The sequence below is a fragment of the Lepidochelys kempii genome, chromosome 4, assembly GCF_965140265.1.
Source record: "Lepidochelys kempii isolate rLepKem1 chromosome 4, rLepKem1.hap2, whole genome shotgun sequence".
NCBI lineage: Eukaryota > Metazoa > Chordata > Testudines > Cheloniidae > Lepidochelys > Lepidochelys kempii.
The window spans coordinates 1,555,091-1,569,110 of record NC_133259.1 but is presented as its reverse complement, the minus strand read 5'-3'; the positions used below and the strand labels follow the sequence as shown (position 1 = coordinate 1,569,110).

The window sequence follows — 14,020 nt, the reverse complement described above, 5'->3', positions numbered from 1 at the left end:
CTTTACTCCCTCAATGTCCATAGGACCCTAGTCTTTTACCTGTAGAGGACGAGGCCATTCTGGAAGTCTCTGAGGCTATTCGTTGCCATAGCGGAAACAAATAAGGTCCACGCTATCGCCACTCAGTGGATTTCCAAGTGGGTTTGGGGTGCATTACACTCTACTATCAGTTAAATATCAGTCTCATCCCTGTGGGACGTGGGCCCACTCTATGAGAGCATGAGCATCAACTACTGCCACACTTACTGACATAAGAGCAGCAAGGTCCATCTAGCCAGTATCCTGTCTTCTGACAGTGGTCAATGCCAAGTGCCCCGGATGGAATGAACAGAACAGGGAATCATCAAGAGATTCGTTCCCTGTCGCTCATTCCCAGCTTCTGGCAAACAGAGGCTAGGGACACCATCCCTGCCTACCCTGGCTAATAGCCTTTGTTGGACTTATCCTCCATGAATTTATCTAGGGGTTTTTTTTAATCCTGCTATAATCTTTTTTTTTAAAAGGCGAACATTTATTGAATACTCAGTCATAAAGGACATTATTTTTATTCATCGAACAAACTAAAGAAACTAAAACTTAACTAAACTTAATTTTTTTAAAATTAACAACTAAACTTTACTTAAAAAATACAAACTTAAAAAATGAGACACAAAATACCAAATTTTTGCTGTCATGATATCCAGGCATATACAAAGATACAGTCAATTTTCACAATCTTTATCTTTAACCAGATAATGAGCTAATCCAAATTGACCAAAGCAGATTAACATTTCTTCATCTTCCTGTCCTAGAGAATGAGACATCGCTCATCAGGTGTTATGGACTTAAATTCCTCAATCACATCATTGTAATTAACTGACGAAGTGATTAACAATGTACAAAATCATGAGTGAGTCTAGGCGCTGTTGGGACATTGTACTTCTTAGTTTGTCTTTTACATGTGCTAGTTTCAAAAAAGCTTTCACACGAGCAGCTTGTAACAGGTAAGCCTGCAAAGCATTGAATAGGTTTGTAAAAGGCCTAGAACATGGAAGACCGATCAGATTCCTTTAGCCAATCAAGCCACGCTCTGGTGGTGGTCGTAATGCTACCTTTAGGAACAGATCCGTCATAACCCCGAAGCAATCTGACTTCAGCTTCCAACTCATCCAAGGACACTTTAAATATTTTGGCAACGATTCTCATATTGTCCCTGCTAATGTCTAAGCTCAGCAGTTTTCCCATTGCAGTCACAATTTTACAAGTCTCCTGTTCAAATCGCTGGTCAATGCTGGTAATCATTGAGTCTCGGAGTGGGTAAAATGAAGTTATTCTCTCCTGCTCCTCTTTTGTATCAAAGTGATGCTGGGACTCAAACGTGTCATCAATACGAGTGGACGTTTTTCTCTTCTTAACTGGAGGAATCGATATATCATTCTTTGCACACATTTTCACACTGTCATTGAAAATAGATTGAAAATATTCTGGGCCACTTCTCATCGCAGCCAAAGAGTTACACAAGCTTTTCACCCCTGTCATTGCAGTAAGTAAGTTGAGATCTGGAGCTTGAAGAGCCTTACTCACTTTTACGACTATCTGGAGAATAGGGTGCATCATGTGAAGGGCAAAGATGAACTTGAATGAATTTAGTTCATGGATAAGGCCCCTGGCTTTTATTTTAGCGTCAGCAAGGCAAATTTGTTTCTATAATCTCATGTAAAGCTTGTAAAATGGTGGAGTAATGTTGTTTTACAGCAGCCACTGCTTCTGCTCTGCATGCCCATCTTGTGTTTGACAGGAACTTCAAAGTCTTCAACTGGGATCCTACTTCTTGTGAAATCTTCTCCATTACTGCACGTCGCACAGGATTCCCCTCCATGAAGGCATAAAGAGTCTGAATAACACCAAAAAAATCAGACAGTTCTGTTTTGTTTACTTGAAGTGCATGCATCTACTAGGATACAGTTCAATGCACATAGAGTATTTCACTGTTTCTTTCTTTACATTTCATTTGAACTCCCGCCGTACCTCCAGACATAGTAGATGCCATCAAAACATCTACTATGCCATAGTAGATGCCATCAAAACATCTACTATGCCATAGTAGATGCCATCAAAACATCTACTATGCCATAGTAGATGCCATCAAAACAGACAGACATCACTGATGACCAGTCAATTTTAAGAATGCCAAGGACATCATTTAACTGGTCAAAAATAGACTGAGCATCAACTGTTAATAGTCTCTGAACAGACACACAATGTTCAACTGGACTATGTTTTTCATTGTCAAAATACTGCACCGCAATGGACATCTGTTCATGGTGTCCACAGTCAGTAGCGTCGTCGGCAATTATTGAGACCATTTTTCCATTTAGTGAAGATACAATCTTTTGTTGCACAAGGTTGTGCAAGGCTACAATTAAATCGTTTTGGATGCGATTACTCAGAGAGGTAGCGTTTCGAGGAGATTGTTGCACGTGCTTTGCCATTATGGGATCATATTTTTGGAACATATTGACAAGATTTAGAAATAAACCTTTCTCACAACTGTCACCTTTTCACTGTGACCCCTGAATGGTCTCCCACCTTTCGCCAAACACAGAACAATGTCAATCAGTCGCTCCATTACACTTTGGTTATGGCACCGTTCTTCTTCTTGTTTAGACAGATAAGCCTGCTTGCCCTCATCTAACAACAAATACATCAATAGGTTTCCCTTTGTTAAAACTTGACCATGAAGAACAGCTCAACACATGAGATTTTGGTGATTTTTAAAACATTTTTTAGCCCTATGCCAGTTTCTGAATCCCTTACTAATAAATGCTGGATCAGTGTGACCTTTGTTTGCTGCATCATTAGAGGAGAAGAAATGGCAGTAAAAGCAAAATGCTGCGTCCTTTCTTGGGCTATATTCTAACCACCTATACTTTTCATACCAATCAGACTGAAAACTTCTTTGTTTATTCCCTATTTTACTTCTAGGAAACATGCTCAATCTAGGCTGATAAGAACCTCTAGATAATCGAGACTGGTGTTCTAAACTATTTTTTGGAATATCACAGACCGGGTCATCAGATGGAATGTTTGATGGCTTTGAATAGGAACTGCAGTGACCTGAACTAAGAGGCAAAGTCTGTTTCTGTTGGTCATTACTCAGTTTATTGCACGCACTGGAACTGGTGGCGGCATTATCTTCATGTAATTTCTTAACTGAGGAGTCCGAGGTATTTTCACTACGGTCAGCACATTCATTATAATTCAGTTTGTCTGTTCCTTTCCTTATCTTAACGAACCGATCCATATTTTAAAATTAAAAGGGGGTATCATACGATTGAATTCAAACATAAAGCCACGGGCTTGTTATGTATTTCAGTAGAGTACACGCGACAAAGATTACAGACACTGTAGACACTGCGCTGGGCACACCTGACGTGGCCGCTTATATAGGTCAAAGAATTTTCTAGAATAGTAGTCGGAGGGGAGGGGAGGACCAATGGTAATGCAGCGCCGCAGTAGAGGGGGCGCATACTGCAAGCGAATGCGGGCTTTCTATACCTTTCTGCAACATCTAGATTACGCAATTCGGTGCTTATTGCATTGTACAACATGCAAAACTAAAAAGAGCATATCATGCAATTCAATTAAAACACAAAGCCACTTTTTTTTTTTTTTTTTTTGAGACATTAGGGCAGGAGTCGGCAACCTCAGGGTTGGGGCAGGAGGTTTGGGTGTGAAGTGCTTGCCTGGGCAGCTCCCATTTGGTGGGAGGGATGGAGGTGGGAATGTGGGGGTGGGGGGTGCAGGAGCTCCCGTTTGGGTGGGAATGTGGGAGGGTGCAAGAGTCAGGGCATGGGGTGTGGGGGGGGCTGGGTATGTGTGAGGGGTCCAGGAGTCAGGGCAGGGGGCTGGGGGTGTGTGAGGAGGGTGCAGGAGTCAGGGCAGAGGGCTGGGAGTGTGTGTGCGGGGGTGTAGGGATCAATGCAGGGGGCTGGAAGCACCCCCATGACCCTAGCCCACACCCCCAGCCCCCTGCCCAGAGCGGCTCACAGCAGGGGGCTGGAGGGGATATGCCCTGATTCCACCTCTCTTTCCCAAGGCCCCGTCCCCACCTCTTCTCTGCCTTCTCCCTGGAGCAGCGAGGGCACTGCGGCTCCGCTTCTCCCCCTCCCTCGCAAGGGTCATCAACTGATGGGTGGCAGGGAGGGAGAGGAGGAGGGACAGGAACCCAGCACGCTGGGGGAAGGGGGGGGGAGGAACTTGCCTGCCCTGCAGCAGCAGCTGCCAGGGCCAAGCTTCTTCACCCTGCCCCTGCCGGGGGGGGACAAGGCAGAGAAGAGCAGGCCGGGGTGGACAGGATTTTTAATGACACGCTGCTGCCTGCCGGGTTCCCAGCCCCATTCAGCCCGCTGCTGGCCTGGGTTCAGCAGTGGGCTGAGCGGGGCCAACAGCTGAGACCCGGCAGGCAGCAGCGTGCCATTAAACATTGGCTCATGTGCCGTCTTTGGCACCCGTGCCATAGGTTGCCGACCCCTGCATTAGGGTGTGCCTGGGCACACCCCGTACACACGCCTATGGTCTTGGCCTTCACAACATCTTCTGGCAAGGAGTTGACTGCGTTGTGTGAAAAAATACTTTTTTGTTTGTTTTAAATCTGCTGCCTATTAATTTCATTTGGTGACCCCTGGTTCTTGTGTTATGAGGAGTAAATAGCATTTCGTTCTTTATTTTCTCCACACCAGTCATGATTTTATAGACCTCTATCCTATCCCCCCCTTAGTCATCTCTTTTCCAACCTGAAAAGTCCCAGTCTTATTCATCTCTCCTTATATGGCAGACACTCCATTGCCCTAATAATTTTTGTTGCCCTTTTCTGAACCTTTTCCAATTCCAATATATCTTTTTTGAGCTGGGGCGACCACATCGGTATGCTGTATTTAAGATGTGGGCGTACCATGGATTTATATAGAGGCAATATATTTTCTGTCTTATTAACTATCCCTTTCTTAATGGTTCCCAGCATTCTGTTCGCTTTTTTGTCTGTCGCTGCACATTGAGTGGATGTTTTCATAGAACTATCCCCAATGATTCCAAGATCTTTCTTGAGTGGTAACAGCTAATTTAGACCCCATCATTTTATATGAATAGTTGGGATTATGTTTTCCAGTGTGCATTACTTTGCATTTATCAACATTGAATTTCATCTACCATTTTGTTGCCCAGTCACCCAGTTTTGAGAGATCCTTTTGTAGATCTTTGCAGTCTGCTTGGGACTTAACCATCTTGAGTATCATAGAATATCAGGGTTGGAAGGTATCTCAGGAGGTCATCTAGTCCAACCCCCTGCTCAAAGCAGGACCAATCCCCAACTAGATCATCCCAGCCGGGGTTTTCTCAAGCCTGACCTTAAAGACCTTTAAGGAAGGAGATTCCACCACCTCCCCAGGTAATCTATTCCAGTGCTTCACCACCCTCCTAGTGAAAAAGTTTTTCCTCATATCCAACCTAAACCTCCCCCACTGCAACTTGAGACCATTACTCTTTTTTCTGTCACATCACCACTGAGAACAGCCTAGCTCCATCCTCTTTGGATCCCCCCTTCAGGTAGTTGAAGGCTGCTATCAAATCCCCCCTCACTCTTCTCTTCTGCAGACTAAACAATCCCAGTTCCCTCAGCCTCTCCTCATAAATCATGTGCTCCAGCCCCCTAATCATTTTTGTTGCCCTCCGCTGGACTCTTTCCAATTTTTCCACATCCTTTCTGTAGTGTGGGGCCCAAAACTGGATACAGTACTCCAGATGAGGCCTCACCAATGCCAAATAGAGGGGAACGATCACGTCCCTTGATCTGCTGGCAATGCTACTACTTATACATCCCAAAATGCCATTGGCCTTCTTGGCAACAAGGGCACACTGCTGACTCATATCCAATTTCTCATCCACTGTAACCCCTCGGTCCTTTTCTGCAGAACTGCTGCCTAGCCACTTGGTCCCTAGTCTGTAGTCATTTAAGGTGTCAAGAAACATGATCTCTGCATCCCGTCCTGAGGTGATATGCACCCAGTTAATATGGGTATAGCTAAAATCCCCTGTTATTACTGAGATTTTTATTTTAACAGCCTCTCTAATCTCCCTGAGTGTTTCACAATCATCGCCATCCTGGTCAGGTCGTCGGTAATATACCCCTACTGCTATATTCTTATTATTAGAGCATGGAATTACTATCCTAGAGATTCTGTGGTACAGTTTGGTTCATTCAAGATTTTTACTTCATTTGATTCTGTACTTGCTTTCACTTATAGTTCCACTCCCCCACCAGCACGACCTGTTCTGTCCTTCCGATATATTTTGTACCCTGGTATTACTTTGCCCCATTGATTATCCTCATTCCACCGAGTTTCTGTGATGCCTGTTATATCAATATCCTCATTTAATACAAGGCACTCTAGTTTACCCATCTTATTATTTAGACTTCTAGCATTGGTATATAAGCACTTTAAAAACATGTCACTTTTTAGCTGTCTCCCATTACATGATAGAATTGAATGAGACTTTTGTTTATTTGACTGTTTCTCATCAGATCCTACCTGTTTTTTATCATCTTCCATCACCTCCTCCTTACTAGGACATAGACAGTCTCCATGAGTAGATCCTCCCCAAGGGATGTCTCTGTCCGAACCGCGTGCTCCTCTGCACTGGTTGGCTTTCCCCCAGCCCCAGTTAAAAACTGGTCTATGATTTTTTAATTTTAAGTACCAACAATCTGGTTCCATTTTGGTTTAGGTGGAGGCCATCCTTCCTGTATAGGCTCCCGCTTTCCCAAAAGCTTCCCCAGTTTCTAATAAATCCAAACCCCTACGCCATCATCTCATCCACACATTAAGACCCCGCAGTTCTGCCCGTCTAACTGGCCCTGCTCGTGACATGCCTCTTACAGACATACTCACCTTCTCTCCCCATTATGCCCTGGTGCATGACTCTGTGACGAATGCTTTATTCAGTGCAGCATTTCTCCATTCCATGGTTCCATCATCTTCCTCGCACCCTCCTCCTATCTGGGTACTGCTTGTTAAATCACTCTCAGTGGAATGCAGTCGAGACCTTCACTCGAGGAAGAGGAGGTTACTTACCTGTAACTGGAGGCTCTTGGAGATATCTGGTCCCTACCTGTATTCCAGTTCCACCCTCTTTCCCCTCTGCTGTGGATCTGGTTGATTTGCAGTAGAGAAGTAACTGATGGTGCAGTTGGTCTGCCTCACCCTTTGGCGCTTCGGTCAAAAACGTGAGGCAGTACAAGGCTGCGTGTGCGGAACGATGGACACGACTACTTTTGAAAGCTCCGGCTCTGGGTGCATGCGCATAACCCTCCATGGAATGCAGATAAGGGCCACACATTTCGAAGAGCCTCCAGTTACAGGCAAGTAACCCACTTTTCGCTGCACATTCATGGGCAATTGCAGTTTCTTGAAAGCATGTGGGTATTAGTCTAGTAGAGAGAAGGAACTCAATTTATTTGAAACCCACTGGAGCACCTTTTAAAACTTGCACTTGTACAGAGAAAACTGCTATAGGAAAGAAAGAGAAACCACTTCTGTCGACTTTGCTTGAATCCTCTATACCAACGGTTCTCAACCGGGGGTCCATGGCCCCCTGGGGGAACGTGAACACTTTCAAGGGGGCCGCAGGGCCCCATGGTTGAAACCCAGAGCCTGAACCATAGCGCCCCCTGTGCTGAAGCCGGGAGGCGCGGTGCTGAAGCCCTGATCCCCGGCACCGCCCACAGGGCAGAAGCCCAGAGCCCATGGGCAGAGCTGGGGACATGGAGGGCGTTCCCCCCACAAACTGCAGCGCAAGAGCACAGTGGTCCTGAGGGTAGCACCACACCTTCCCCCGTCTCCTCTCCCCCGCTCCCTGGCCAGGTCGCAGGCAGGACGCTGAAGCCAGAGCCAGGCAGTGCAGGGCAGCTGGTGCCATGGAGCAGGCAGCGGCAGCGTTCCCTCATCTCTTGCTGGTGCTGGGAGTTGAAGCTGCTCCTCAGTTCCCAGCACCCTTTGCTCCCGCAGAGGCAGCCGGTAAGAGTCACCCGGGTGGAGAGACCCGGCTCTGTGGCTGGCAGACCCCTCCGGGAATGGGGACCGCAGGGGATCCTTCCCATCTCACAGCCCCTAATACCCCTCTCCCTGCACCCTGGCTATGCCCTCCCTGCACCCTGAGGCTACCCCTTGCCTGCATGCAGTCCCTAGCTACCCCCCTCCCTGCACACTGAGCTATACTTCCTGCCCGCACAGAACCCTAGCTACCCTCTGCCTGCACCGTAAGCTATCCCCTGCCCTCACACAGCCCCTAACTACCCCTCCCTGCATCCTGAGTTACCCCCTGCCCACGCACAGCCCCTAGCTGCTACTCTCCCTGTACCCTGAGTGACCCCCCCACCCGCACACAACCCCAGCTACCCTCTGCCTGCACCCTGAGCGACCCCCTGCCCTCACACAGCCCCTAGCTACCCCTCTCCCTGCACACTGAGCTACACTTCCTGTCCGCACAGAATCCCAGCTACCCTCTGCCTGCACCCTAAGCTACCCCCTGCCCTCACACAGCCCCTAGTTACCCCTCCCTGCATCCTGAGCTACCCCCTGCCCACGCACAGCCCCTAGTTACCCCTCCCTGCATCCTGAGCTACCCCCTGCCCGCACACAGCCCCTAGCTGCTACTCTCCCTGCACCCTGAGCGACCCCCATGCCCGCGCACAGCCCCTAGCTATCCCTCTCCCTGCACACTGAGCTACCCCCTGCCTGCACACAGCCCCTAGCTACCCCTCTCCCTGCACACTGAGCTACACTTCCTGCCCGCGCACATCCCCTAGCTACTGCCTCCTGCACCCTGAGCTACTCCTGTGCCTGCACACAGTCCCTAGCTACCTGGCTGTTTTCAAATTTTTGAACTAAGCCCCCCTTTTCAGTTACAATTTTTGGTTGCAGCTCCCTCTTCCCCCAACCCAGACAGGCTTGGTGACCTGCTTAGGTGAGTTGGGGGTGGATTTGGTGCTCCCTCCCTAGACACCCCCCCCATGCAGAGGTTGTTTGAGCCCCGCTGGCCCCTGCCCCCCAGAATAGAAGTCAAACTACGCCTATGCCCAAGGCCCCTGCTCCAAGGCCCCCCCTACCCCTGCTGGGCCCTGGAGTTTTTATAGCATGTGGAGGGGGTCTTCTGAGAGAAAATGGTTGAGAACCCCTGCTCTGTACCTGACCTGATTTCCTGATGGCTCTGAGAACATCTACACTCTGTGTTAGAGCTTGTACCACTGCTAACAGCATTGCAGCTGCCCTGGTGCTCAAAAATGGGTCTGGAATTGTGTCGTGCAGGTGCACTTTAGTATGTTGTTCTAGTTTATATCCTGGTTAACCTAGGACTTTTCATTCATATAATTGACGGCACAGTTTTAGAATTAACTTTTAATTTCAATTAGAAGGTAATGTTCTTCTATTCCAGGAAAGTGGGTGCGCCTTAAAAGCAACTAATGTTTTTGAAGATAAAATATAGGTGAGAGACTTATGTAAATACTCCATTAACTTGAATTTAACTGGTCACTATACAGACTGTCAGGGAAACATTTGAATTAGCAGCTATTCATTAGGATGATAGAAGAGAAGGGAAGAGTCCCGATAGATCATATCAAACTCAGGGTGCACATGTGTGCTTTCTACTGCACTTTGCAAACCAGCTGCTTTTTCAAGCAACGAACTGAAATTTACAAGAATCCTGCTTTGATTGTTTTTTAAAGACCAAGAATTTTGTACATCTCCTTGCTCACAAAAATGGAGAAGATAACCACAACAGAAAAAAAATGCGGTAAGAACAGCGCTAAATTTCACTGTGCTTATTTTGGAGTCACTGCCAGTGTAGTTGTTCTGTTTGGCTTTTATGGGCAGGGGGTATCTTTTGTAATAGGATTTTTTTTTTAAACTTAACAGCAAGATTTATCAGCAGAATGCTTTGAATAAATTTATTCTTGGGCCCAGATGGCTCGGGGTTGGTAATGGGAACATGTCAGCACATCGTTGCTGCTTAGCAAATGAGAATAGTTGATAACATCATGTGGATGATGTCAGTGTCACAGTTCAGAGCAACTGCGCCTGCGTCCTGTCCCGTCCCGTCGTCGTCTCCCCCGTCCCCCCCGTGGTCCGGCCAGGCACCCACTCTAGGCTCCTGGCTTCTCAAGAGGGTGGATAAAAAAATCAGTGGTGGTGGTTTTTTTATTTAAATTATTTTTTAATCTGTTTTGAACTAAAAGATGAATTTAATATAACGTGTATAAACTACTAATAATCTCTTAAAACATTTAAATAAAAAAAATAAATATGCTCAATCCACGAGTTTCTATCAAAATCTTTGACTTAAAGGCCGCTTGTCTATATAAAGAATCAGAAAAAAATCTGACTTTTGAGGTCAAGCTTTATAAATATGGCACAATAAATCCTGGACTGTGTTAATGGCTTTTTGTAGTAAAAATAAATTTGATGTGCTGTTTTGTGTGTATAATTAAAATTCCAGTTACCATGCTACTGCAGCTTGACCCAAATCATGAGCAAAAAGTTAATTAACGGATAAATAAGCAATATATCATTTACCGTTTTCTAACATACTAAAGTGTATGATTAGGAAGAATCTGAAAATGTTAAGCTATATAATTGCTTAAGTAAATGTATATAGTTGTAGTGGACCCTCCTAGGTAGCAAAAAGATACACCAAATTTAGCGTAAAGGCTCCACTTGTAAATCAGCATGTTTTAATGGCTAGATCAAGTTGTGAGAGTGCTTTTTAGAAACTGAAGTACAAATGGAAAAGTTGATTAACATCAGTGATTTAAATTGAGGCTTTCCACTTGCGTATTTAAATCAATCCACCCTGCTCTCCTGCCATCACCTCTCTTGCACAGAGGCCTGCCTCTTTCTGCCTCCAGACTGGGTTTTCCCAGGCTGCACAGTTCCCTGGCTATACTGTGTATTCTCCAGCAAGTCAGGCTGCCTCAGCCAGCCTGCTTTGCCTCCTCCTCATAGGCTGTCCCAGGCAGATGCTTAAGATGAAATTGGCATCATCCCTGGCATATTAGAAGATACCTGCTTGTGGCTTTGCAGCACGGCGGTCATTTCTGCTTTCTCAGTCTGTGGAGGGTCTTTGCATATCTCAGTGCTTTCAAATGAGTCATCCCGCCAACTCTGCCACGGTGAGGATCTGTCTGGACACAACAGTCTGTCTGCCTTGCCAGTAAACTCCTTGGGACTCTGCCAGTCTAACCCTTGTCTTGCAGGTAGCCACCAGCAAATCCCAATTCTCGAGTCCCTCAGATACCCCCCTGCAGTGTCCCTTTCACTGGACAGTCACAGAAATTGTGTGTTTCCTCCAAGGAAACGACGCACACATCAGCCTGTTAGGTTAGCTGACGACTCAAGCTTTCATTCAGAATAGCAGCACTAAGATGGTTTGGTAAGAAAACAATAATAAATGTATTAACAAGGAGATTTAAGTGATATTAAGCAAGAGAAAAAGAGACAGGTCTGGTTACAAACAACCAAACCAGCTTTCTAGTGACTGAACCGTGATCTTAGTAAGTTACAATCTTTGTCTGAGCAATTTTCTCATTTACCTCATGTTACCAGCATCTCCAGCCCTCCAGGTCAGAAGATCCAGTGTTCACAGAATGAGAGGGTGCTGTTCCCTTTGTTCTCTAAGCGATGAGTAACTAAAATGTCCTTTTTATCCTCTGCCTCAAGAGCCAGAAACACTCTGACCCACAGCCTGATAGCTTGTTGGCTTTGTTTACCTATATGTAAATATACTTTCATTGTTCTCTGCCAGTAACTAAGGCAAGATGGGTGAGGTAATATTTTTTTATTGGGCCAATTTCTGTTGGTGAAAGAAGCAAACGTTCAAGCTACACAGAGCTCTTCCTCAGGTCACGCCAGTCAGAGAGGTGAATCCAGACTCCTCTGTCAGGCTTGGTGTACGCACTGCCGCCCAAACGTATTCTAAGAACATATTTCCAGCCCACCCACAAGCTCTTGAATACCACCTGTACATACCTCACGCAGTGACTTCTGAGACCAGTGTGTAAGGGGTTTACATGTGATACCTGATATGACAACAGAAAGTGGGGGGGTAGTGAGTGTGTCGGGCCTGACATGAGTTACAGTATGGTGGGCCCTCTGCCAGCTGGCATTGAGCCGCTCTGAGGGTCACAAGTGTTGCAGACAACACACATTCAAGCCAATAAAAGAAACTACTCAACAAGCTGAGAGAGATCTCCCTGAACTCCAGCAAGGGTTCTGGCTGGTGATTAATCTCTCAGACCCCACCAAAAGGTTTTTCTGTGGTTACAAGCACATAACCACTTGGCTCAGAACAAGCACCCCAGGAATCTGAGGGTCACTTCTTTATACCATTTTTGGGCCTTTGATCTTGTCCTCGTGTAACAGCTGATCAGCAGCCAGTGAACCCTTCCTAAGTGCAAAGATTCAGAAGGCTGAGTTCTTGCATAGCCGGAAGGGGTCTGTGTGCGTACATAGAGAGATTTCCTGGGACACCCACTTCACTTTGAAAGTTCCTTCTAGCTTGGCCTTTTGTTTCACGTAGCCCTTTGACACTCTTACCGTTTCCCAGGGTTTACATCAGTCATGTCTCCCTAGAGATGTTGTATCCCAGGGGTGGCCAAACTGCAGCTTTTACAGTTAGTGTGGCTTGCCAACGGCCCCTCCCCCCATTCTCTGCCTACCAAACTAGGGAGGGAGAGCTCAGGGCATCCACCCTGCAGTGGGGTGGTGGGGTTAGGAATGACTTCTGTGCAGCAGGGAGGGGTGTCTCAGGGCTTCAGCCCCAAAACCCTTCTTCCCACAAAGCTGAAGCCCTGAGCCCTGACTCTCAAACTTCTGAAGATTGTCATATGTGGCTCAGAGGGTCAGTAAGTTTGGCCACCCCTGTTATATACAAACCCATAATAATACATAAAAACACTGACATTTTTAATATAACAAACTCCTAAGATACTTGAACCTAATTCAGTTAGGTTTGTCCAGGATATGGCAGGAAATTGCCATCTTGTTCCATCAGTACTTCACTTCTGATCTAGGTCAGTAGTAACTTGCTTGTTACCGTCTGACAGGTGGCCTTGTAAAATGAGCTGGTAATCCCAGTCCTGTTGCTGGTGTACAGTTGTCTGACTTACACACACAACCCTCAGCATTGGGACAGTTGGCATCTTTGTCAGCAGTCTAGGCAAACAGGCAAAGTGCTTAGTGGACGCTGATATACCTTATCACTGGTAAAACGGTCACCACTACATCACAGTGGAGACATTGTCAAGTAGGATGGGTACTTGCAGTGCTGATGTCTGCACGATATCGCTATAGTGCTCTCAGTCCAACATCTCTCATTACTAGGCAACTGTTAATGGTGTATTGCATCTGTGGCCTGAAACCTGGGACCGTAGTCGTGCTTTGGATAATCATTACTGGGTGAAGGAAACCTGAATTAGACATGACTATTCTGAAATAGTTTAATGCCAAGTTTTACCCTGGGCTGTGAATCAGACTTTTGTTGGTCAGGAGCAATGCCCAGGAAGAGAACACTACAGTAGGATGGCATGATGTGAACTTTTAGACTTGAAATCACTCAGCTATCACTCCTAGTTTAGAGAAGCTAGAAAGGTTACAAATGAGAGCCGTGCTGTGGGAAGGCTATTTGCACAAGCTAAAGACTAAAGGTGAGGCTTGGAAAATAAGTAAGAGTTCTCTCCTAATGGAGATGGGCAAACCTCCAGAGATGTGACTTTTTGTTCTATTTTTGATTTAGCCTGCCTGTCGCTCTCTTCTCTCTCTTCCTCCCCCCCCCCATTTACTTAATGTGTAAGCAAGTGCATGTGTCATTCCCAGTCTATTGTTCTTAACTGGACATTTAAGAGAGCCTGGTATGGGCTCTTCTTGTTCTCTCTCTTCTCACTTGAATGATCATCAATGTCTGTGGTGTTGTTTAATGGGCTGGTTACAAA

General features: G+C 46.2%; 1 protein-coding gene across 6 annotated transcripts in view; it reads left to right on the top strand.

Annotated features, from left to right (window-relative positions):
* MFHAS1 (multifunctional ROCO family signaling regulator 1) overlaps positions 1-14,020 on the top strand; it is a 136,114-nt gene that overhangs the window by 84,220 nt on the left and 37,874 nt on the right. The window contains exon 2 of one of the 6 annotated variants that reach the window (XM_073340185.1): positions 9,761-9,828. The exons of the other annotated variants lie outside the window; for them this stretch is intronic. Coding sequence (XP_073196286.1) covers positions 9,761-9,807 — 47 coding nt within the window. The 3' untranslated portion in view covers positions 9,808-9,828. The remainder of the gene's footprint in view (positions 1-9,760; positions 9,829-14,020) is intronic. 6 annotated transcript variants of the gene reach the window in all.